General features: G+C 43.0%; 1 protein-coding gene across 2 annotated transcripts; it reads right to left on the bottom strand.

Annotated features, from left to right (window-relative positions):
• Positions 1-6: 6 nt before the first annotated feature.
• On the bottom strand, positions 7-25,004 carry Hbp1 (HMG-box transcription factor 1). Of its 2 annotated transcripts, none has more exons than XM_003469796.5 (11): positions 24,915-25,004; positions 17,659-17,842; positions 15,233-15,461; positions 14,468-14,606; positions 13,846-13,957; positions 13,644-13,756; positions 11,382-11,538; positions 10,642-10,786; positions 5,150-5,467; positions 2,053-2,194; positions 7-1,057 (listed from the first exon to the last, which is right to left on the bottom strand). In XM_003469796.5, exons 1-11 carry the CDS (start codon positions 24,927-24,929, stop codon positions 1,040-1,042), a joined length of 1,572 nt encoding a protein of 523 aa, XP_003469844.1. In that variant the 5' UTR covers positions 24,930-25,004; the 3' UTR covers positions 7-1,039. The 2 variants fall into 2 exon arrangements, with proteins under 2 accessions (XP_003469844.1, XP_013007863.1); XM_013152409.3 differs by lacking the exon at positions 24,915-25,004 and adding an exon at positions 24,757-24,781.
• Position 25,005: the final 1 nt, after the last annotated feature.

The raw sequence follows: 25,005 nt of genomic DNA, 5'->3' as shown, positions 1-25,005 counted from the left end.
CAGAAGTCTGAGATAAACTTTTTTCATTTTATTTGAAATAATATACAAGAATATAGTGTGCAAAATTGAGGGGCAACATCATGAAGTGTAATGAACTGAACCAATTTTACAGCTGTGATTCCTACCCAGAACTCCGCCTGGTAAGTAACACGAAAAGCCATGATTGTAGCTCAGAGCAAAAGCAGCTGTATTGCCAATGTATCTGCTCGAATTTCAGACAGCTGGAGGAAAGTAAAGTGCGAGTGTTGCACTGCAGGAAGTGCAAAGACGGCCCCCACCGTAAAGACAAGATGGCGAAATGTGTTTCAGGCATGTGGCTGAGGAGACGCAGGAACAGAGTTAATACAAGGTGTCAACTGTGAACAGCACCATTGCAGTGACCACATCCAAGCTGGTAACCAACCGCACCCGCCGGGCTGTCTCCACTGGAAAGGGTGGACTGCTGCTGCCACCTGGTGCAAACACTCAGCATGCCGGCACGAACCACCGCAGCGGCAGGTGGCACTTCTCTGTCCGCCTGCCGTGAGCCTCTTGGCACTGGCCAGACTGACAGGGCCTGTTTGGCACAGATGCTGGGCCATGTGGCGGATGCTCCTGAGAGCCCACCTCCCAGCTTCTGCTGCTTCCCATCATGTACACATACAGATTAATAAGCAGTAAGGAGCCAACGTATAAACAGCAGTTACATGTCTTTAAATTCCCCTTCGTACAACTTAAACATGAATACACTTTGTCTCTTTCTACTGTACTTTAGCACCACAGGATATCAATTTTCAAGCCTATATTACCTGATAGACATATATGAAAGTTGGAAGGAAATAAGGCAATTTGGTTTACAATGTTGATAGTTTTAGCATACTTAATGCTCTAATGGAGAAAGCAAATCCTCACTCATATTATTCAATCATTTCAAGACTCAATGCTGTCGGTATCTTATGGTCAGACGAATTCAGGACCAAAAGGGAGACTTTGATCTTCTTAAGCCTTTCTATCAAGAGTCAAGGTTTATGCACCCGCAGACTTAATGTAGCATCCTGGTTTAATGTTGTTGTGAGCCCTGTGGAAATAAAATTCAGTAAACGCTTACAAATCACATATATTGCTTCTACATAGGAAAGGTCAGCTAGCTGATATTTATAAAATTACCATTTTAAAAAAATTGCTTTCTCAAAAATGATTTTAAAGTTTGCTAATAGCACATGGCTTAAACATCTAGAAAATTTATGAAGCTGGGGAGGAAAAGCAGGAGGAAGAGAAAAGAGGTTCAGGTAAAGGCCTGCCACGTAAAATGCTAAACTAATGAAGGACTTCCAAAATCAGTTCAAACATTTCTCATTAATCTAACAGCTGGCTACTATAAGATTCTTGGAAAATGTAAGATACAACTTGCATGTGCCTGTAAAAACAAGCATGAATATACAGAATGACAGTAAAATATCCATAACCAGGCCTGTTAAACTATTGACATCATCTTTTAGAGTATTTCAAACTGAGCCCATTTTGTTTTATGATGTGCAATTATAAACATAAAGTACATGTGACTACTAATGGAAAATTCTAGAGCTGAGCCTGTGTGAAGCATGCTTGTGGTCTAACTTTGTTAAGCACCTTCCCAGGCCTACTCTCTTCTTACGGATTCAGACATGGAGCTGGAGTCTGCACAAATGTCAGCCACCCCACACTACTGTGGGGCGTGGGAGGAAGGGCCACGGCGGGCTGCCGAGACATGCCCCAAGTGAGAGGCCTACTGGAGCACGAGGGCGTTCCTGTGCAGCTCTGACTCCAGAGAACCTTCCCGCCTCCACACTGAACATGTCCTCTTCAAGCTGGCTTCAAGTATCTACTCGCCATGTGGACAAAGGCGCCTGGCAGTGAAGAGCAAGGCGGCCTTCCCTGGCTTTCCTCACAGGACGCCCAGCAAGCCGCTGGCTGTTAGGGACCGAGTCCGAGGCCCAGCGTGCGCACCACCCTCTAAAGGCCCCAAGAGCTGCCCCACGGAGCCGGCCACCCCAGGGGAAAGCGAGACCAGTCCCACTCCTCGGCGGAACATACGGAGTTGGTTCTTTTCCTTTTCCAACAGTCGGGATTCAAACGTTTCTGTTCTTCAGCCAAAGCCTTTGCTTCTAACGTGTACATCCTCCTCTCCTCATTCTTCATTTTCTTCCACCTGTCACCCAGGATCACGCTGATGGCTCTGTAAAATAAACATCCACATGTTGAAGACATGGATGTTCGTAAACTCAGTCAAGTGCTGCCGCTGTGTCGGGTAGAAGTGTTAAAAATCTTGTCCACCAGCAGAGAGAACAGGTCAAGGCTGTCAGTCTTCTCCAGCCAGATCCCAGGCACGTGCGCTGCACAGCAGCCTCTTGGCGGAGCCTTGTGGCGGCTGCCAGTATCCTAACTGCTCAGGGACGCGCAAACAGCTCAGGGCGTGGTTTATACATGTTAAGTTTAGAAGAAAAAATTTAAACATTTCAAATAAAACATTTAGATTACCACTGGATTTATCCTCAGATATGAGTTTTTAAGATACAAAAACAGCATGTTCAGTATCACTAGCATAACACACTCACTCACCTTGGAAGATACTCTGTTTGTGGCTGTAATCTATGGAACAGTTATGAGAAGTTCCTTCCATTCACGCAACCAAGGTGAGCACTGAGCATGACCTATGCCCGCCTCACTCTTAATCTCTCAATAAAACCAAGTAAACTTAGGCCACACTTAAAACTTGTAACTTGAGAGACTGAATTCACAGGCTGAGTAAGGGGAGGCCAAGCTGACAGGACTTTCAGCACACAGACGTGCGGCTGTCTTCATACTTCCGCCCGTCACAGCTCACCACGCCTCTACAGTAGTCTCACCCCGGACACAGACAAAACATCCTCCCTGATACACGCAAGACAGCCAGTCGTTTTGTGCCGTCTGGTAAGAAGACGCGGTAGCTGTGCTCTAGCAGAACAGGAGCCTGGAAAGCGCTGCTTTGAGTATGCGGTACGAACTTTATCCATGATGCCAGTGCAGTTCAACACTTCACTCCACCCTCCTTTATTAAAAATCAGTTTTGTGGGGCTGGGGATTTAGCTCAGCGGCATAAGCGCCTGCCTTGCAAGCAGGCAGTCGTGAGTTCGATCCCTGGTACCGATAAAAATGAAAAAGACAAAAAAAAAAAAAAAAAAAAAAATCAGTTTTGTAGCTTTCTGGGTAAAGATACTAATAATGAATGACGGATGGCCAGTTAAGCCAGTAAGCAATTTGTGTAGTAGGAAATGTTAAGTAGGAAATGTCTCCGTATATAGTTATTTTGGAGGGCAGGGGGCACCAGGGATCAAACTCACGACCTCATGCTTGCTAGGCAGACACTTGTGCTGCAGAGCTAAATCCCTGGCCCCTATGAAACACTTTTAAGCAGGTGGTTATGTGACATTTGAGAATTTTTTTCCTAAAATGAGCCCTACGTGGCCTCCATAATTCTGCCTGAGTGCTAGGTGACAGGTATGCCACCATGCCCAGCTTATTCTTTTCAGTTAAAACATGACAAGGAAATGCACACAATGGTCGTATGGCCTTAGTCTGTATTTCCTTGTTTCATAATTATAAAATACATAACTATGTACACATTCATTTTTGCACTTTTTCATCTGTGTTGACAATACTGAGAGCTCCTTTTCTCCCTGATCTACGTATTTAAGTCTCCATTCCCCTCAATGTCCAAATAAGTACTTCATCAAATTCAGTTACAGCTACATTAAATTGGGAAAATCCAAGTTCAAAATTATCATTTTCCTTCATTCAACCCAGAAAAGATATACCTCATATTGTTCAATATTAGATTAGCAAATCACATGGGAGCAAAACTGAAATGCAAAACAAGATTTATGAGCCATAAGAGGGACACCACCCTGACATGCTAAAAGAACAATACAGTGCAAATGAGATTTACACTCCATCACAGTAGTCCAAGTATCCAGAATCATACATAAATCCGGAAAGCATCCCTGGGAGAGAGGTGGCTGAAGAAAGGCGAATGTGCTATAGGAATATAAACCCTATTTCTACATCACGCTACCTGTTTAGTCACTCACTACCAGCTTCACAGAAAACAGAAACACAGTCCATTACCAGTCACCAAGTCCTGAAGACTTGTCATCTGCTGGAGGCACAAGGGGAAGAAGTTTTATTAAATATATTCTAACTCGCAAGTTCTAAAATTTATTTTCTATGAACATATCTCAGTAATGATCAGAAAAGCAGACTTCTAAACTGAATTTTTAAAGACATTACAATCATACACTTTTTTTTACTGACAGGAAATGGAAGATTAAAGTTTAATTACTGGAAGTAACACAGCTAACAGACCCAAGAGTTAAGAATTTCAATGGTACTGAAAACAGCCTTAATTCCACACTACACTACTTTTTTGTCTTTTTCATTTTTATCGGTACCAGGGATTGAACTCACGACCGCCTGCTGCAAGGCAGGTCATACTACAGATCTTTTTTACTCAGACACCAAGACAAAAACATTAAAGTGTTGCCTGTAACACTTTGTAAAATAAACAAGCATAATGTAGATCAGCTCTCAAAGATGCATTTATGTAAGACGCTTCTCTCCTTCCACAATGTAAATGCTACGCAGAAAGGATATTAGAATTAAGATCTTGGGATGTTCCAACGGGCTTTTGCAATTCAGTTGTGTAGATACTCATTTGATCACGATAGGAAAGGTAAAGAAACTGATCCTCAGAAAAATGGAGACTGGAAAATGACAGTTTTGATATAGATGTAACTGGCTGGTACAGAAGAGAAAGACTCAAGTACGTTTTTATTCCTGGGCTACACTGTGGACAACTTTTAAGTTCAACCTTTTGACAAACCCAGCAGCATGCTATGAATTATGAACTCCAATGCTGGCACATTCCATAAAAAGACAGGAAATCCTGGCCTTTGGATATGAGCTATAATACAGTCTTCTATAAAAATGGAACCATCAGTATCAGAACTGTGTCCTTGGAAGTGTAAATGGCAGTTACTATTTCAAAAGGTATAGGAAGCATTCAATAAAAGTCAGGGCCAAGTTGTCCCCCAGTCCCTATGAACCGCACTGCAGTGTTGTGCAGCATTTAAAATCCGCGTTACCGCGTATTTACCTGTTATCTTTCCCTGGATACATCTGAGTATATTCAACTCTGTACTTTTTGGCAAAAAGCATGAAGGCATTCATTGGTCTTTTGCACTTATTAGGAGACGTGGCACTCACAGTCCCTGAGCTGTGATTTTTGACAGCTTTAGCATACAAAGAACTGGGAGAGAGCTGTGCTGATCCAGGTGAGCCACAATTTTTACTCAATCCAGATCCTGCGAAGTCCTGCCCACTGGCTGCTCCACAGGACAGAGATGCACGTCGCTGACGGGCCATACTGCTCAGTACGTAAACCGCGGAGGAATCCATGGGCGTGAAGTCATAGCTAGAAGATGCAAAAGGAAACAGATTTATGCAATGTGAATCATTCAATTTCTAAAACCAGGGTTAAAAAACCTTAATAGCAATTTGGAAATCTCAATGCATCTTTCCTTACAGTGTTATAACAGTACTTTAACAAGTTTGCCATTGATAGTTACTTATATAGTTACTTGAAATATGGACTAAGTTGACTAAGAAAAAAACCTACAAATAATATAAAGCTTTTAAAAGACTCCCAGGTTTCCCTTCCCCAGAATCTTGTGATCACAGTATTTTATTCAGGGCAAGAAACTCCTGCCGATCTCACACAGCTGACTTAAGTCTTCCCTTCACGTTGATTTTTAACCATCTGACAACTGATGTGTTGGTACAGTGAGCCTAGATCCAGAACAGGAAAACGAAGCAGCAGGCACAAACCCGGCCTGAGACTGAACACTACAGAAGCTGGGTCAGGGAGGGACAGCCGAAGCTGACTGGTGTTGCTAGAAGAAAAACAAACTTAAAATGCGCAGGACTCTGCGAATGTGCAAAGGCACAAAAAGGCCTCCCTAAAAAGCCATTCATGTGTTACAGCCTGGTATGTTAAAGCATCCCTACAGAAACTGGCCTTTACACGGAAACGCCACGTGTTACCTGTAAATTCAGTTTACACAGCATGGAAATAAGCAATCCACCTTCTCTGTCTCAACAAGCCTGCTTGGAAGGTGCCACTACCCTTTCTACCATATGAAGAAAATGGTTACAGTATTATTCACCCAAGGCCAGACTACCAGGACCCAAACCGCAGAGTGAACCCAGAATCGATATCAGGTTTACCTTACACTGCATGGGCTACACACAGAATAGTAACTGAAAATATTAGCTGAGAACTAGAGCAAGTGTCGACCACCTGGAGATGAACCACAAGTGTTTGTGTTCCAACTGTGTTAACTCCTGCTGATGCTTCTTAGGAATCTTTATTCAGCCATAACAAAGGCTGAACCCAGCTCCTGCCTTTTCTTGAAACAGATACTCGTAATGCATGAAAGCATGTTCTGATTACTTACATTAACAGCACTTGCCACAGGAAAAGCCTGTGAGATTATGAAACAGTATTCTAAAGACCTGAAAGAAAAATTGGAATGCACAGGCCCACAGCATTTACTATGTAAAAATGATTTCTAGGGCTGGGGATTTAGTTCAGTGGCATAAGCGCCTGCCTTGCAAGCAGGCAGTCACGAGTTCGATCCCCGATACCAATAAAAAGGAAAAAGACCAAAAAAATAAAAAAATTTTTAAAAAATGATTTCTACCAATTATCAGCCACATGATCACTTTTCTTAAAGGTGGTATGTGAAATACACTTAAGATTACAAATTATTCCTTTAATAGTTAAGAGATCTGTATTGTCATTTTCCTGCCCTAGGGTTGCAATGTTTATAAAATATCTTAAGCCCCTCCCCTAAGTTCCGAAAAACAGCAAACTTAGGCAGTGAATGAATCTGACACAAAATGATGCAGCTTTACTGAAGAAAACCAGTTATAATTCAAAATAGCAAAAGACACAGGATAAAGTGAATCATGAAAATCCAGAACTCCGCCATCTGGTGGTGGAAACCTGTTATGTATTTCAATTATGGATACAATTAAGTCAGTTTGAAACACTCGATTCTGGGTTCAGTGTGGTACATCGTGACCAGGCTCTAAGGCATCCTGTAAAGTGCCTTACCCGTTGGCTGCATTGCCTCAGGCTGCACGAGGGCTGGGCGGCCTCCCCTCTGGGGGCCGCCTCCCCAGGCTCCAACACCCCCACCCAGGCCCTCACAGCTTCATCTGGCACTCAAAGGCCCAGCCTCGGCCGCACTCATCACCATACGCAAGGAGTTCACCTCATCTGCCCTTCACCTCCATCCTGCCAGGCCTTCTGATTTGTTTTTGAACAGCCACAGAGAGGTACTTAAGTTAGCGAAGCTCCCACAGGAAATGGACTGCAGAGCTGAGAGGTAAACTCAGGGCTGGGCTCGGGGTGCCTTAGCTCAAACGATGTAAAATCTCCGCTGGTCCAGCTCCCAGCGCTGCACTCGCTGCCGCTTACTGGTCATAGGACCTTAGGCAAGTGAGATAAACCATCCTCTAGCCTCAGTTTACTTAACTATAAAATAAAGAGCACAAAGAATAGTGTGAAAGAAGGCACACAGAGGCTGCCACTTGGCAGAACTCAAATAGAATTGTCTCATTACTGCAGAAGCCACCTAAGTGAGTAGACACTGAGGATGAAATTCTTCACACGGTAAAGGCGCAGCCCTAAGTCCGACCAGCTGGCCCTGGTCTGGGCGCGCCCCTAATGCCTCTCACCCTCAGATCTCACTCTGCCCCCTCCATATAAAATAAAGCTGGTACTAGGGGTACCCAGGATGGTACTACGGGTTAAACAAGTTAAACCTGATGCATTTTTCAGTTATCCCGTTACTTCACCAGAAACACCAGCTTCACACAACACATGTGACTCTTTAAACCTTCTCGATACTTAAGACTGGCCTCAATTCTCGGCGTCTCCCATGCTTTCTACTTGGGGCTTGCTTGAAGCAGGCCTGAAGTTGTGTTTATAAACTCATCTGCTGACTTCTGCTTCCTACAAAGCTGGAAGGCATTTTTCTATAAACCACCATCCAAACCTGGCCGCAGCTCCCCAAGTGTGCCTGAGAATTTACTTGGGGGTTCTCCGTGGAACACGTTTCTTCTTCCTCTTTCCTTCCCTTCTTTTCCTCCCTGTGCAGGAAGGACTGTCCTTTCTTATCACGGTGACATTTAGTCAGCTGCTTAACTTGCTCATGGGTTCTCTTGGGTGCAACTGCCATTCCCATCCCCTTGCAGGGGGAGCAAACGCGCACACTGCGGTTACACTGTAGTCACTCAGCAGTCAAGTGCGACCCATGGCCAAGTCATCCTTCAGCAGGAACGCAGGGTGAAAACTTGGAATGAGGCTGCTACGCCTTCCTTTTTGTGTTAAAAAGTTAAAGTTTGTACTACACATAATTCTTGATACGCAGACTTGACATATCAAGTTACAAAGCACAGCGTAAATATGACTAGAGCACCCGAAATACAGACTAAGAAACCGTATTTCTAAAGTTCCAGAAGTACCACTCCCAGACGGCCACTCTCCTAAGCGGCTTACTGGCTCCTTCCTTTCTCAGTAATTTTACTGTGAAAATAATTTACTGGTCACAAGTAATTAAAGTAGCACTAGTTACATTTATGTTTATTGTAGTAATTTTTTTTGTAAGGAAACTGTAACAAGCCAGACCCCTTCGCTGGCATCTAGAACTTGGATTTCAGGAGAGCTCTCATCATTCCTACAACAGCTACAATTGGCCCACTGTGCTTACACTGGGTTCAAATACCACGGCATACCACCAGACTCCCATTTGGAATTTTATTATGTGCCTAGCAGAGGTAAACCCCAGGTCCTAAGTGTCTGACAAACTCTCCCGGTACAGACCATTCGAGTGTCAGCACAACTCAGTGCTGCGAACTAAGCACATCCTCCGGGCTCTGCGAGGGCCTCTCCTGAAAGCCTGGCTTCTCCCAGACCTCGCCCTGTGTTTTCCCCCTTCCTCATGTTGCTTTGTGTCCTTCTGCCGTAACAGCCCATAGCCAGGAGCACCAGTGTATGCCGAGTTTCAGGAGTCTTCCTAGTGAGTTACTGAGCCTGGGCGATGGTGTTGGGGGGCTGGGCAAATTATGTAATGTATTTATATATGACATATAAAGCTTAAATGTATTATGATTTTAAGATTTCTAAAGAACGTGATTCCATCAAAAAATTGAATCATATGAACAATATTTTCATGTTTCAGACTAATTTTTAGTAAATTTTTAAAAATTGATATGTTTCAAATGTGTGGGGAAAAGTTCATTCATTTAAACTGACAAAAGTTTTACTGTATGATTCTACCACAATTTATGTAATAAAATTCAGTTAATCAATATTGATGTTTCTACATTTGTTTTTGTCACTAACAATGTAACAATGAGCTAATTTGCACATTCCCATTTATATGACAATTTATGCTTCTGCAGTACATTTAACAGAGGAATAGAATTGCTGGTACTTACCGTTACAAGATAAAGTCAAATTATCTCCCTGAACTTTTCTATCTGGTTCTATTTTTACAAAAAAGTCAGGAGTTACACTGATTCACATCCTAAGAATACTTAAATCAGGGCTTCAATTCTTTCATTTTCCTAGTTTCTCAAGGATGACACAGGAGGGAATGAAAAAGCAGTTAGATTCTCATTCTGTAGACGTTTACAGAGCAAATGACCTGCGCCAGGCTCTACGCTAATTGCTTTTAAGATAATAACCTCACTTACCCTTACAATATATAAAGTATGAACCTTATATTACATTGAATGGAATGAAAGCTGTAGGTCAGCAGGAAATCAACAATTCCTTCTTGCGACCTATGTATACCAATGGCTTTTCATATCCGTCATGAAGAAAGGAAGAAAGAGTAAGTCTTAAGTCTCACTCAGCTACCAGGAACTTCTCTGGGTACCTCTGGAAATAGACAACCAACTGTCCAAGGTTATGCAGGACGGAGGGTCAGTACTAAGAAGTCCCTAAAACCTGACAGAGCTGGTAAGCATTCCCGAGAGTAGGACTTGTGGATTCTCTCTGCTGCTCACTAGCAAGCTGACCTGAGGACAAACTGCTTCCTCAAACTGTTTTCTCAAATGTTCAATTTCTGCCAGGTTTGCTATCTGTTTAACCGTATAATGGATGCCTTTGGTCAAAGTATTAAAGAAAGATGCAGTTAAGCACTCCCTAAAAAGAGAATACAGTTAACTATAAAACAGTAAGACATTTATGTACTGATAAAAATGAATACCAGATACAGCAATTTTTTTATGTTACTATCAAGACCGATCTATTAAGTTGTTGGCTATATAAATATGATATTCTTCTGACTTTAATCCTGTTTTTATACTCGCCTGTCCTATATGGCTACTCTATATGCAATTCCTTAGCTGTTACTTTTAATTACTTATTTCTTCATTGACTCTTCTATATGCTTTCCTCTGAGTTATTCTTTTGTAATTCTCAAATCTTTATTATAAGACTTTAAGCTTTTAAATGTTTAACAATCACTGAAGAAATCAGAAAAATTTAAGGGGAAGAAAATCCAGTATTACCTTTTAAATGTATCAAAAACACCTGAATCATCAAAATTAATGGCATCTGGGTGTCCAGGAGGTAGACAGACGTCGCCAATGTGGATCTCACAGCACGGAATGCCATGCTGCACCACGGTCAAACTCGGGTAGAATGACGACCAGCCTAAGGGGAACGAGAGTTGCATGGAAGTGGATGATGACGGAAAGCACCTTAAGTGGGTTACAAAAACACATCTGTGTATCTTAATGAAGCTGAAATCTGAAGAGATTTTCTAACACAAAATAACTGCAAAAAGCACGTACTAGGGTACGTACTTTCAGCAACACGGAAGCCCTCCAACACAGGGGTTTTCTGCACTCTACATACAGGTCTGTATCAGCGCTTCCATCACTGTACAAGACGTGAGTGGTAAATGATGAGACTCTGACACAGTCCCCGAACCATTAAATTGCGCTTAACATGCTATTACTATAGAAGACTCTAAAGACTGATTCAGTTTTACAGGGCATCTGGTAACCAAACATGATCAACAAAATACTGTAAATACTGAACTACATACCAAGATAAGACCAAGCTTAGAATGCTACATGAATCTAAAATGTGTCATACTCACAGGAGATTCTGACTCCTGCTAACATACTGAGCCACTGTCTGTATTGCAAGTATTTCCTGTGGTCAGTTTATTTAGTTTGAAATACAGTTTTGCTTCAATTTAAAAACCAGTCTTTAAAAAGTTACCAATTTAGCTGAAACCTACCTTTATTTTTAACATAGAAAGGATGATCCAGCTTACACTCTACTGTAAGTAAACCATCTTCTACTGTGCCAGGGTCAAAAGTCAGCTTCAGTACAGATTCACCAAATGACACACTTTCTTCATGTGACAGCAACTTCAGACCGTCAGAACCATAGCCCTGTAAACATGCACAGAGTGAGTGAACTGGAAACGTTCCTACTGACAAACAGTGATGTGGCCACTGTATGTAAGATAGGAAAAGGTAAAAATAACCGAGGATGTGTCTGGCTTTAAAGGGCTTTCAGCCCAGGGATGAAGCGGGACATACAGAAATAACTGCAACGTAAAGGCAGACTGGAATAAGCACTTTAAGTCAAATAAACAATGCTACTGCAGTTCAGTAAAGGACAATTATTAATCCAAGGGATGAGATTAGAGAGGGCTTTAAATTCCATTTCCACTGAGACTGAAAAACCAAAATTTAAACAGGTAGAAGAGCATGCTTTGCACTAACCACCTGCTTTTCGGGAGTGCCAAGCACACTTTAGGAGTGCTGATTCAAGTGCATTCAGGCTTGGGGTAAATAAGGCTGAAAAGAGCAACTTTCACTTAGAAGATACTGGGAAGTCATAAGCAGTATCTTTATTAATCTGTCATTTTAAGTTGATAATTGAAATATAAAAAGAGAATTCTCAGTTATTTGAGAATGAGAGGTATCACTGCAGCCCTGAATTGCTAAGTGTGGTGGTAGGAGAACCAGATTAGATTTAAATCCAACAAATATTTTAGTGTTTAGTGCATGCCAAGTGGCACGTGCTGAAAATACCAACATTAACAAGTCATGAACCTTACCCTGGAACTCACAGAAAAACGCACATGCCAACAGCCAGCTACATGTAGTGAGCAGTTATTAGCACACTGGCACATGAACAAGAAAGAATGCTGCAAATCTTCATCGCGAGAATCAACTGACTATGAAGGCAGTTTTAAAGGACATAACAAAAAGATAGTTTCATGGTTTTGAATCAGGTCATCAAGAATAATAACTTTAAAAGAATAAGGAGAAATTAAGTCAGAAAGACAAAACCAAGATGTGCACAGTTATAGCACAGTAAGCTGAGTTTAAAGAACCAGTTACATGGGGAGATGTCTACCATGAGCTGGAAGTGCGCAGCTGAAGTCTACAGACATGTGCCTGTCAGTAACCTAACCACTGACTCTCCTTGGAGCTATGGCAAATTCACTCCAAAGCCGCTCAGAGAGCAGAAGCCCAGGCCTAAAGGCGATCTCACAGACAGCTGCTGGCCGAGCCAGAGGCCCACAGCCCTGACCGCGCATCCTAGAGCAAGGATGGAAGCAGCAGACTTTGCTGCACATGCTACTGCAGGTGGACAAGCAGCAGCTGGAGAGACCAAGAACTGAGGCCCCGCCGTGCTACGCACACACGCACACACGCACACACACACACACAGGTAAGTCAGGGAAGACAAAGTCAGGAACCAAACCCGTGAAGTGAGCCAAAGGATGCAGGGGTGTCGAGCGAACAAGCAAGCGTCTCTGGTCCTAGAAAGCTACTAAACTTTGAGACAATTTTAGTGGAGTAATAACAGAGGCCCAAGTGGAACTCCTGTGCACTTTACTACAATGAAGAGTTACAACAAGATGGAGTCCCTGCAGGCAACCAAGTTAAGACGGTTTTTTTCCTCAAGAAATTGAATAGCAACAGACAAGATCAAAAAAGCAATTTTAAACTAGCACAATTCACATCTCCATTTTCTCTACCTACAGATGAGATGGAGAAATGAAAGGATTTTGAAGCGAAAGGTGTAACTGATACTTAACCCTCCTTCCTGCTTTTCCTTCTCAGTTTAGAAAGTGATACTGTTTTATGGACTCATTTGGAAAGTAACAACAACCAACTCTCAATTAACTACAGGAAAATAAACAGTGTAGCCCACCTAAGACAAGGCTCTGGTCAGCACATTTAGTCATTATTTACTTTTAAGGCCACTTTAGTATTCCTAATATGAAATGGAAAAAACACAAAAAGTGCTACCAAGTATGCTCTTTGCCCCATTTTAAAAACTATAACTAGAAAGCTAAAAACCTGAACTCAGCGCTCCCGTCCATCGGGCCAAGGAACAGTGAACGATCACAAAATCTCTACTGAAAATCTAAGATGTCATTTAAACATCACAGCAAATAGGACATTCCTGTAGGTCAACAGTCAGCCTTGTTTCATTCTGAAAGAGTCTGGAACACTGTAAAGAATGTTAAATCAACCTTGTGCGTGCCCATCTGGAGCTCTTCCTCGTTATCACAGCCTTCGGCTCGAGCAAACTCTTCCACGTCTTGCCATTCTTTATTGCTTCCCTTATGAAAGCACAGTCGTGTGCCTGAAGTTTAATTAGAAAACAAGTATTATAGATGTGACTACAGTGGCTCACAAGGGCACTAGAAAAACAGTATCCAAGTATTTTTTTACCTTTTAAAAAACAGTGCCAAACAGTTGAGGGCCAGGAATTGCACCATCCCAAGTCATCGTCGTCTGACAGGGAGGACATGCAGAAAATGCCGGATTCGGACTCGCTGTTTGCCTGGAAAGAAAGATGTCAGAACGTTTACTTGCTTTAGTGGGATAAGGCACTGGACTCGGAGGGGCAGTACTTTACTGCTGAGCTGCAATCTTGGCCCTTCCCCCATTTTCCTTTTGGGACAGTCTTGCCAGGATGCTGAAGCTGATCTCAAACAGATCCCGGAGTAGCTGGGATTACAGGCATGTACCGCCACGCCCACCTGAAATATTCTTGAATACCTGGTTCTCATCCCAAACCTTCAAGCAACTTAATCATTCCAAACTCAGGGGAAAATACACTTAAGAACTAAAGTGTTTTGCATGCTTTAATAAAAATACATTATTTCCATTTGTAACAACATTCCTAACAGGTAACAGATCTGTACATAAACTTGAATCCAGATCACCAACACAACAGTGGAGCGTACTATTATGTCCCATTTGCACTGTTTCAAAGAACTTCTCAGATGAGGAAAGATACTGGATTCCAACTACTGTATAAAAGCTGTCCACGTGTCCCCCCTAAACTCACCCTCTCGTGTCTCACTGGTGTTTCCTCCTTCCAGTGGTGATGAGGGAAGGCTGGCTCGCTCTTCGCAGAGGACACTGGTGGGGGGCGTGCATAGGAATGTAAACTTTTGCTCGTAGCAATGATGTGTACAGGAGATGATCTAAAATAAAAGCAGTTTTACCATGAAGCGTAAGCCCTTAAGGTAGATCCATCTTTGTCTGATGAAAAGATTATCACCTTCCAAGTGCCAGTGTTATTACACACAGGACAGGCATGGTAAACAGAAAGATTTCCTTTATAGGAATATGCCATTCCTTCACTTCTGACCCAAACTCTACACAGATCACATTTAAGAATGTATTTTAAATTACTACTGTTTCCTTTTTTGTACTTTTCTCTCAAATACACGTCTAAGGACAGCTTTCTTTCCTGAAAGACAGCCCTATGCAGGGCTCCCAGCCAGCCTTTTCTCCTCCTCTGACCTCGCCAGCAACTCTCAGTATGGACACAGACCCTCTCCCCATGGACGGCAGATGTTTATGAACACTGACGGTGAAAAGCAGCCTGTAAGGACAACACTCACGTGCAGATGCAGGAGTCCAGAGAAGCAGAAGGGAGGAAAGGCCAATAGAGGTGTAGGCCCTAGACAATGAGCTTAATGACATTTAAATTTTAACTGTCTACGAGATGATTATAGGCATAATTTTAAGGCTGGAAAAATGTTAAAACAGCATTTTGTAAGGACAAAGGTTTTAAATAAAAACACAACCAAGTCAAGGCTCCCACCTGTTGTAAAACGAGCACTGCATGAGCGGGCTTTGTGGACTGGTGGCAATATTTGCTAACTCTGTCAGCCAGTCCACCTCATCTTCATGGTAAGAATTCTCCGATATGCCTGAGGTATTCTGGTTCCAAGATGATCTTGGATACTCTTGATGTGAAACATCTGAACTTAGCTGGTATATGGCAGACTGGGCAGGATCACTTTGAACAGCCTGAAGTTCAGGAAGGTCATCTGCAAGTGAGCACAATCCAAACTATGCAAAGGAAACTATACGAAGACAATGAACTGCATTAATATGATGGATGCTATCACAACTGCAGCTGCAAGTTCTCAAATTTAGCTCACTGACTCTGTAGGAGGAAAATCCTAATTCAGAATTACATACAATGTGTTCTTCAAACGCCTTTCAAGTTAAAAAATGACACCTTGTACATTTCAGGATGACTGATACTCAACAAAGCTTGCTGAAAAAGTAAACCCAAACATAAATGTGGGCAAAGGTATACTACCTACCCCAAGTTGTCACTACGAGGTGACACAAAAGGAGTACAAAAGGAGGCCAGTGTGGATTTTCTGCTTTTTTTTTTTGGTGCCGGGGATCAAACTCTCGACCTCATGCTTGCCAGGCAGGCAATTATGCCGCTGAGCTAAATCCCCGGCCCATTCTCCTAGTTTTTTGTACCTCATCTAGGTGGGATCTATATGCCACAGAGACATTTTTACAATAGTGTAATGAGGAAAAAGGGGTTTTATGTATGCATACATGTAGATATTACTTACACAGTTAATAATAATATTGAAAACAACAGTTTCCAAAGGTAAGAATGTACGTCACACTATAAATTTTTAGGTTCTACTTACCCAAATCTGTACTAAGTTTGCTGGCCGTGCTGCCCCGACAGTGCCAAGGATCAAACCCTGAGCCCCGTGTGCGTGCTGGGGAAGGGAGCTATCATCGCTGAGCCGTGGCCCCAGCTCGGAAAGTATTTCTTTTTTCCTAACAATTCTCAACTTGGTTATGCACTGGCTATTTTTGCCTGTTAAGTACACTCCCCAAAAGTAGTCTGAGATAAACTTTTAGCGTTCCAAAATCAAAACTACAGATACTACCCAAACAACACTACCAAGAACACTGAGTCAAAGAGAAAAAAAGCACAATTTAAAAGACAGGGGAAAGGAAAAAGAAAAGGGATGGGATAGGAAACACAGAGAGAAAAAACTTTCTAACCCTTTAAAAAACAAAAAACTCCAGCCCCTCCCTATAAAACACACACTAGAGACCCACTGGGTCCCTAAATATGCATGTTAATATCATCATGAAAGCCATGCAGCTCCTATTCAGGCAGACATTCCACAAGTCTACAAAAACTGCAAATCTGAATTAAAAGCAGTAACTCAGGATACCCATTCTTAAAACGGATGAGAAGGTACTCCTTTTCATGGACCTGCGAGAGTTCTAAACACCATACCCTGCCGTTCTCAGATCATTCCACCCTCTAGTCCTCAGGCTGGCATAGCTACGTCCCTTCCCCTACTGCCAAAACCTTAATGTTGGCCATCATCTTTCCTATGAAGGGTTCCTCTCCTTCAGTTTCAGGAAATTACTTAGGGCATAGATTAAAAAGGGCACGTTCTTTATTCCCATGGGCCTGATGTCCTCTTGAACTCTGAAACACAACTGTGGACAATTAACCAAGTACAGCGGTGTCCCTTGCTCAAAAGGAACCAGTACTCAATCAATGTCAGGGTCCAGAAACCTCAGCATTGCACAGGCCATCGCTCAAGGTCTGCATCATCTCCAGATTCCCACTCATTACTGGGATCTATAACTTCTTCCATTTCATCAGCTGTCTATAAAGACAGTCAGTCATGTCTCCTCAGCTTTTATGAACATTAAAGGTAACCACATATTAAATGGGGACAAAGCCAAGCTGAAAAGCTGGACAAGCCAAGGGCACTCATCAGCTGTTTACTCCTGAACCCAGCCTCAAAGGGACACAATTCAAATGCGTCCCTCCACAAAGCTACCCAAACCTACCGGCCACACATCTCTGGAGTAGCTTGGCAACCGGCCACCACAATGTGGGACCCTCACGTTACTATGCCAGCAAGTCAGCCTCACAGAGCTTCCCAGGAAGACGCTTCAGAAGCCAGTACCCTTTAAAACACCACCTACTAGGGTTTCAGAGGTATTTAGTAGTCTTAACTATTTACAATCAATAAAGCAATGTAAATAATTTGTAAATAAGTTTATGATAATCCTAAGCATGTCAAAGTCACGTTGAATTTAAGTGCTATTTTAAAAGCAAGAACAAGAAAATGTTGAAAATTTCTAACACAGACCCTTCACACACGTCTTCCACCAGTCAGGGTGGGCAGTGCAGCTGACTTCCCCCGAGAATTAGGCGCATGGCAGAGTTCTGCTTACCGAGCTCCATGTGCTCGTCACAGGAGTTATAGCCAGGTGAGGACGGCAGGTTCTCGTTACACTGCAGCAGCTCCAGGGAGTCGCTCACCCCCGACGCTCTCTTGTCCATCACCAGCAGGAGTTTCTGTACTGCATTGGGCATCTGGTTTGTCTTCACTTCCCACACCATGTTATGGTGCTCTGACTTAATAAAAATGAGGAAAAGTGTCATCTTACATGATGTAGAGGGTTCAGAAATATAAAAGCAGGGACATCGCTACGTGGCAGTTTCGGCTTCATCACTCGCGGCCACTAGCCAGCCCTCGGACTCTCAGGCCCAGCTCGTCCCCATCCTGCCCCACGACTCCCTGCTCAGCTCTGTCACACCTAAACCCCGCGGGATTCATCTCCTGAGTTCACACTCTTTTCCTCTAAATAAGAACAGCAGTTACAAATTTTTTATTTCTTTAACCTTGTAACTCCTTTCAAATAAAAATGTTAAGACTGAAAAAAAATTTTTTTCACATTTGAATCAAAAGGAAAGACTGGAGGAACTGGGAAGACTCTACCGCGCTGTTTGCCAGCTGTCTTCAGTGTTACTTCCTTGTATTCTGTACCCTCTCTAAACTACATTTGTCCTCGTTTAGAGTCACGAAAAGCCTATACTAGAGGCTGAACAAAAATGCGAAAACGTTAATTACTGTACTTAATATTTATACCAGTCCTCTAAACCAGGGTGTAATGACCAAGAAACATGGACAAATTTTTTATCTAAAGGCTTTTTCATGATGCTCATTATGAAGTATTTTCCTGACTATACACAATCACTGCAAAAAAAATTAAAAAGGATTATGCTTAACTTCTAACCCCACCAGCTGAATTTACTGTTAATATTCTGGTATATTAGAATCTAAACTTTTTGTACATACCCACAATCATATTTTTTTCATACTTCATATTACAAGTGACTTTTTTTTAAGTTCATAAACCCTTTCTCCTGTGACCTTTCCCAAGATCTACGTAAACAGTACACTTTGTAAGGATGTACCAAAATATACTGCGTTTATGACTTCTTGAAAGTATCTACTTATATATAAGTACAGATTCCCAGCTACAGATTAGTAAGTAGAAGACAAGCATCTTAAGTTCCTGACACATAGAGCTGTATATTGCCCTACTCTAACATTCTGCTTCTGGATGCTTTCTGCCTGTACCCCGAAAAAATGACCCTTACCTGGCCACTGCTTTAGAGCTTCCCTCATCAACAACTGTAAGACAGATGTACTACAATGCAGTGAAACGCAAACTGACTTAGATGCAAGAAAACATGGGCTTTGGTTCCAGCTCGATAATTTGGTAAATTCATCAGCCCAGCTTCTCATTAACTCAACATCTTCATCTGCAAAGCACAGGTAATACACTGCTTCTATTCCCCGACCTCTCAAGTAGGATAAGTTCAAACAGTGAAAAAAATGGCTAACTTCTAAACTTTCTATTGCTAGATTGTATGGCATGATAGATACTACAGGCTTTTTTTTTTTAACTAAATGGCATCATTTTAACCCTAAATGGTACTATTATTTTTGTTTATGTTTCCTAGTACATGTCTGCTATACATATGATTATACTCGTTGTGGAGGTCTAAATACAACAGTTACTGAAAACAACATTAGCAGAAAAGCTGATAGCTATTCAGTTTTGGCAATTTCTTCCTGGGAAATACTATGACAAGTGCTTCAACACAACTCAGTAACCATCATGTATCATCCCATTACCTCAGGCAAATAAGTTTGTCCACCTAAAAGAGGCTGAGGCATTTAAAGGAAATTAACACTACCTCCAGGTTAGTACAACAGATCAGCTCGACTTATTATATATAGGTAAGCAAATCTGCTGGGGTATAACAGCGTCCCACGAAACTGATGACTGGAGCAAATGTGATTTCTCAATTATCAAATCAGAATTCCGAATTTCTACAGTCTTGAAAAAAACAAATGAAGCAAATGTGGCTTAACCATGATTTTTCAACTCACTTTTTATAGCACAAATTATATGAGGTGTGACCAAAAATTGATAAATGCTTAAATTTTAAAGTATTTACTATCATAAGATATAATGCAATTAATCCTCTTCAAAATACTTGCCTTTGCTTCAGACACACACTATTATTCCTGCCACCTTCTGAAGTAATTCTGGTCACCTTTCACGTCTCTGAGGTGGGACTAAAAATGTGACACAAGAGACTGAGCAAGAAGGATCACCATGAATTGGTAGCCAGCCTGCTCGAGGCTTCGAGTTCAAGGCCAGCCTGCACCATCCTGTCTCTACAGGGGCTGGGGTGGGGGTGGTAAACACTACTGGTCAGGGTAAGGGCCCTGCATTGGAAAAAGCATCACCGTGTCCTGGTCCACCTTATTCACTGGCTCTGCCATTGTGTGACCTCTGGCTCTTTTCCAAAGTCAAAATGACCACAAAAGGTAAACATTTTCAATCCACTCAGAGCATTCAGGCAGCCACAACAGCACAATCAGGAACACCCACGTGGGAGGACTGCTGCCGGAGGTGGAGACATGGGGTAAGGGGGTTCAAAGCAAGGCACAGAGGCAGCCCATTTCAAGGGAGATTATGGCAATGCCTCTTGTACTGTAGTGAATTTTTTTAAAACTTCACCACATATTTTGATCACACCTTGTAAGTAAGCACATTTTAACTCTTCCCATAAAAATCTATCCAGTAGCCAGGGGTTTAGCTCAGCAGCATAAACGCCTGCCTGGCAAGCACACAGCTGTGAGTTTGATCCCTGGTACCCACCCCCCAAATCCAGTATCTTAGGTATACAGAACGTAATTTAACTTGATGATTCAAAATCTCACATATTTGTGAACAGCATAAATTAACTACAGTGGCAATCTTTAAATTTTTCCCATTTTTTTCCATTATAAAATTCAAAGGCTGCACTACACATATTCCCTCTTCAGAGCTGTCCTCTGGGTTATGAAGAGGGTTGTTCTGGGGTCCACAGGAGCAGAAGCGCTCCTCTTGCCCGCCCCCTCCTTCTGTAGGGCTCCTTGGGTTCCCTGTGCTTCCCGTCTGGTATTATCCCGGAGTGCACCATCCGCCACTAACATCTTGAAACCTCCATCACTTCTTCAGCACCCTGCCTTTGTTATCTATCTACCACCAGCCCACCATAACACTCCTTAAAGGAAACTGGAAGAAAAAACAATTTCAAAACAGTGCTACTTACAAATAATGAAAGGGACAAAATAATGAACTTGAACTCTCTGACACTTAAGGTGATCAAAGTCTGGTTTTCAGATAACTGAGATTTTGCTACCACAAAACTATACGGGGAAAGACAGCCTGTACTTGTGTAAGAATGAACCTGCTGCTGTGTAACCTGGGTCAGGTAACACCCTCAGCCTCACACTGCCTCTCCTTGTCTCAGGGAGCTACTGTGAGAGTGACAGTCTGCGAAGACAAAATACAAAACCATACACAAACATGAGCTGCCACTCATCCTTGTCTCTGTCAAACTACTTCGGGGAAAACAAGGCTTCAGATACACTCCTGGAATGCCACAGAATCCTTACTCAAAAACACTCCCCACATGCATCACACCAATTAAGACGTCCACTCATTTTCATAAACAAGTTCCTCTTTCAGTTCTCCCTTGGCAGAGCTAACTCTATTGATCATTTATGCTCTTGCACACTGCTTTGGTCCTAGAAAATACAGCTTGCCTTGAATTTTAGTTCACTCTGCCTGTCATCTCTTCACTCAAACAATGATTTTTTAAAGACAGGAACAAAATTCTCTAGCAGTTGTACTCTGAAATGTAATGCTCAATATTTCAAATTTTATTCAATGGGGATTGAGGCCCTACTGTTTTATAATACACACTTTCAGCAGCAAATACCAGTCTTAGCAAGAGAAAAGAAGTGGAAGAGGACTAGACACAGCTAAATCTCAGTGAATGAAAGAGCTTCTACAAATGCCTACCTGCATGCACACCCACACAGCACTTCCTACACTTCCTCTAATCTTATTTAAAACTCAAAACACCTCTGTGAGGACAACAGGACTCACCATTGAATGTTTTAAAAATTTAGGGGGGGAAAGGGACACAGGTTAGGCTCCTGCTGTGAAGGGCCCTTTCTTCCTGAATCCTTCTCTTACACGGTAGGATCTATGTGCTTTCCTTAATCCTGACAGACTTCCATACCAAAGTGAGACTATTTGCTCAAATTATTTTGAAAGAAGCTGCAAAAAGTAATGTTCAACTAATATGTGTTGCTGACAGCAGGAATTATAACTTTAACACTGACAGGCTATTACAAACAATAACTACATTAAATTCAACTTTCTAAACTCAAGTCAGCGATGAGGCTTTAATGTAATTCTTTTAGAGTATTTTCAATGAAACTGCTTTGCTACTTTCATGGAAATGTTTCTGCTGTTTTGGTCTACCAGGGTGCTGAGGGAAAAATATAAAACTGTGTTCTCTTTTGGTAAAATATACTACTGAAAAGTATCGGTTAATGCCTTTATAGCCCTTAACAATTTCACCTTTATGTCTGATTTTCTTACTTTTAAATGTGGACAGAACTTAACTACCTATCAGAACTGCAGGCATAAACAACACTACATCCCTCAGCCCTGCTTTTGCTAGACATTACCCAATCACTTCTAAACAAGTTCCTAATTTCATGCTTATTTAACAAAAAATGTGAATATTAATGAAAACAAAGACACGGAACATAAAACCCATACTAAACTGGCCACAGGGGCACCCCCGTGTAATCCCAGCACTGAGGAAGGGTACCACAGGAACATGGCAAGTTCCAGTCCCGCCCCAGCAATTTAGCAAGACCATCTTAAAATAAACAAGGGGCTGGGAATGTAGCGCAGTGATAGAGCACCCTGGTCTCTGTCCCCAGTACTATTTTTTTTTTAAAAGTTGTAACATGAAACCCCACTACAACCAGCCACCCAGAAAACTTAACTGTCAATTCAAATACTATTGTGGTGAGTCATTTTATGAAAAACTTGAAATAATCTATTAAAGACAATCTATTTTCCAAAACGTGACTGTGGAGAAAATGCCAGCATAAATTATGATATGAAGCACAAAGTAAGTGCAGCTCAAAATACCAAAAAATGGGAAGACTGCTGGCAGGCAGTTAATGAGAAATTAAAATGGATCAATATTCCTGGATTTCTTAATACTTGTCAATTTAAAAATTTTTGTCATTTGTTATTTTCCTGCTCTAATATTCCTCTTCGCACTTATAACACATGGAAAATATCAGGCCTTGTCACATTAACACAGTCGTAACTTACAATAATTTCTCAGAAAAAAGTACTGGTTTTCGTCATTTCAAACATAATACAGGTCACTGCAAACTCGCAAATCATGCTGAAGAATCAATAAAAAGTTTACACTCATTGAGTGTAAACTCATGCCATGGACCTCCTCATTGGGCATCAGTATACGGAGGAGAGTGAAAACTTGTTAAAATACAGTAGAGACAACGCAACAGTATCACGTTTGAAGTCTGAGAAGTTCAAACTGTGAAGTGTGTACAATTGGGCACGCAGGAAAGCCTGGGAGAGGGGCCCGTTCAACTAAGGCATGCAAGAGCTGGGGAAATGAACAAAGGGGGACAGTTCTTCAGGCGGAAAAAAGGGGCACTCAGGCGCACGAAACTAGATGGAAACTAGAAAGTGCAGTCAGGGTAAACAGTGTTTTGCTTTAAATGGCTTCCTCAAAAAGTGTAAAAGCCCAAAAACTTGAGAATTCTTCTGAATGTTACTCGAATCTCTACGAAACAGCCCATCTGACAAAAACTGGGCTTAAAAAATAAAATAGTCGACCCCCACATTCTTCTTGGCTCTACCAAAGAATAAAAGAAAAAGCCAAGAACAAAACCAAAAGTACAAGATCATCGATTATGAACACAGTAAAATACAAAAATTTTCACATATATTAAAAGTATTTCCATTCTCGACAGGTAACTTAAAACTTCAAGATCATTGTTAGGAGTCAGCCATAAAGTCTAAACAATTTCAAAGCACTTGGTCAAAACTGCTAGCAGGACCCCACAACTTCCCACAGTGTAACAACCCTTTTCAAGCTTTCCTTTTGCGGCCCCAGCTTCAGTGCACCCTGCCCGTAAACTACGAACTTCCCACAGCCAGCGCTCCTTTTGAAAAGGACTCGAGCTGAAACTCCCTCAATCCACCGGAGCGTGGAGCGAGAGCAGAGCGGCGCGAAGTCCCCCAGACGGCACGCAGCGTTTAAAGCTACAAAAACCCAGCCGTCGACTTCGCCTAGATTCTTTTTCTGTTTTGTTTTAATCTGCCTACAGCAGCAGCATAAATTCAAAGGCGGAGACTCGGATCGCTTGCCAAGTCTCCTCTCGGGGTCACATCGAGAGGCACCTCCCGGTTCACGCCAAGTCCACCCCCACCCTCTTTCGCCATTCATCGCCTCCTCCCCTCCCCCCATCATGTGACCGCAGCCCGGACGCCAGGCTTGTTTTTCCCCTCGGCTCAGCCTCACCGCGCAGGCGCCTCGGAGCCCATTCATTCGAACTGCGTAACAATGAGCCCCGAGGCCCAGCGGCTTCGCGAGCCGGGAAGCTCGACCCGAACCCTTCTCGGGCTCCGAGGCAGCGGCGCCTCTCTAGGGTCTGCCGGGACTGCCCACTCCTCTCTGGTCGCGCTCCGCGCCGACCCTCTGCCGCAACTGAGAAGTTGAAGTCAAACTTTCCTGTGGAGCCTCGGCGCGGCGCCGACTCCCTTCCCTGTCCCGGCTCGCCCCAGCCCGGCCCCCCAGCTGCGACCCCCGCCAAGAAAGCGGTCGGCACCAAGGCTCCTCCCACCCCCGCCTCAAAACCCCGAGCGCCGCCGCCCCGAAACCCAGGTGAACTCGCGGGAGAGTCCGGCCCGGGGGCTCGCTGCGGGCCCGAGGCGGGCGGACGATTAACTGCCTTCACCCTGGGCGCAGCCCGCGGCCAAGGAACGCGGACCCCGCCGGCCCAGCCGCTCGCTCCCCTCGGGCTCCTGACCCTCCCTTCCCCACCCCCACCCCTTCGGAAGTGAGAGACAACAAACCAGCCGCGGAGTGCGGGCAGCCCAGGCACGGACTGTCCTGACCACGACAACACCACCAGCAGCTCTTATTCCCTCTCTCCAACCGACGCTGGCCTCCCCGGTGCGCGTTACCGCTCTCGCCATCGTTCTTACTCTTCAACCGAAACTTTCCTACTTACCAAACCCGTCGCCATTACCAAGTCTTTCAAGCTTCGTCTTCCCCCTCCCTTTCAACCCCCTGGGGGTTGGACCGCCTGCCAGCTCTTGCGC

The sequence above is a fragment of the Cavia porcellus genome, unplaced genomic scaffold, assembly GCF_034190915.1.
Source record: "Cavia porcellus strain 051 isolate PalLab524CR breed Dunkin Hartley unplaced genomic scaffold, mCavPor4.1 scaffold_2, whole genome shotgun sequence".
NCBI lineage: Eukaryota > Metazoa > Chordata > Mammalia > Rodentia > Caviidae > Cavia > Cavia porcellus.
This window is presented reverse-complemented; position numbering and strand designations above follow the sequence as displayed.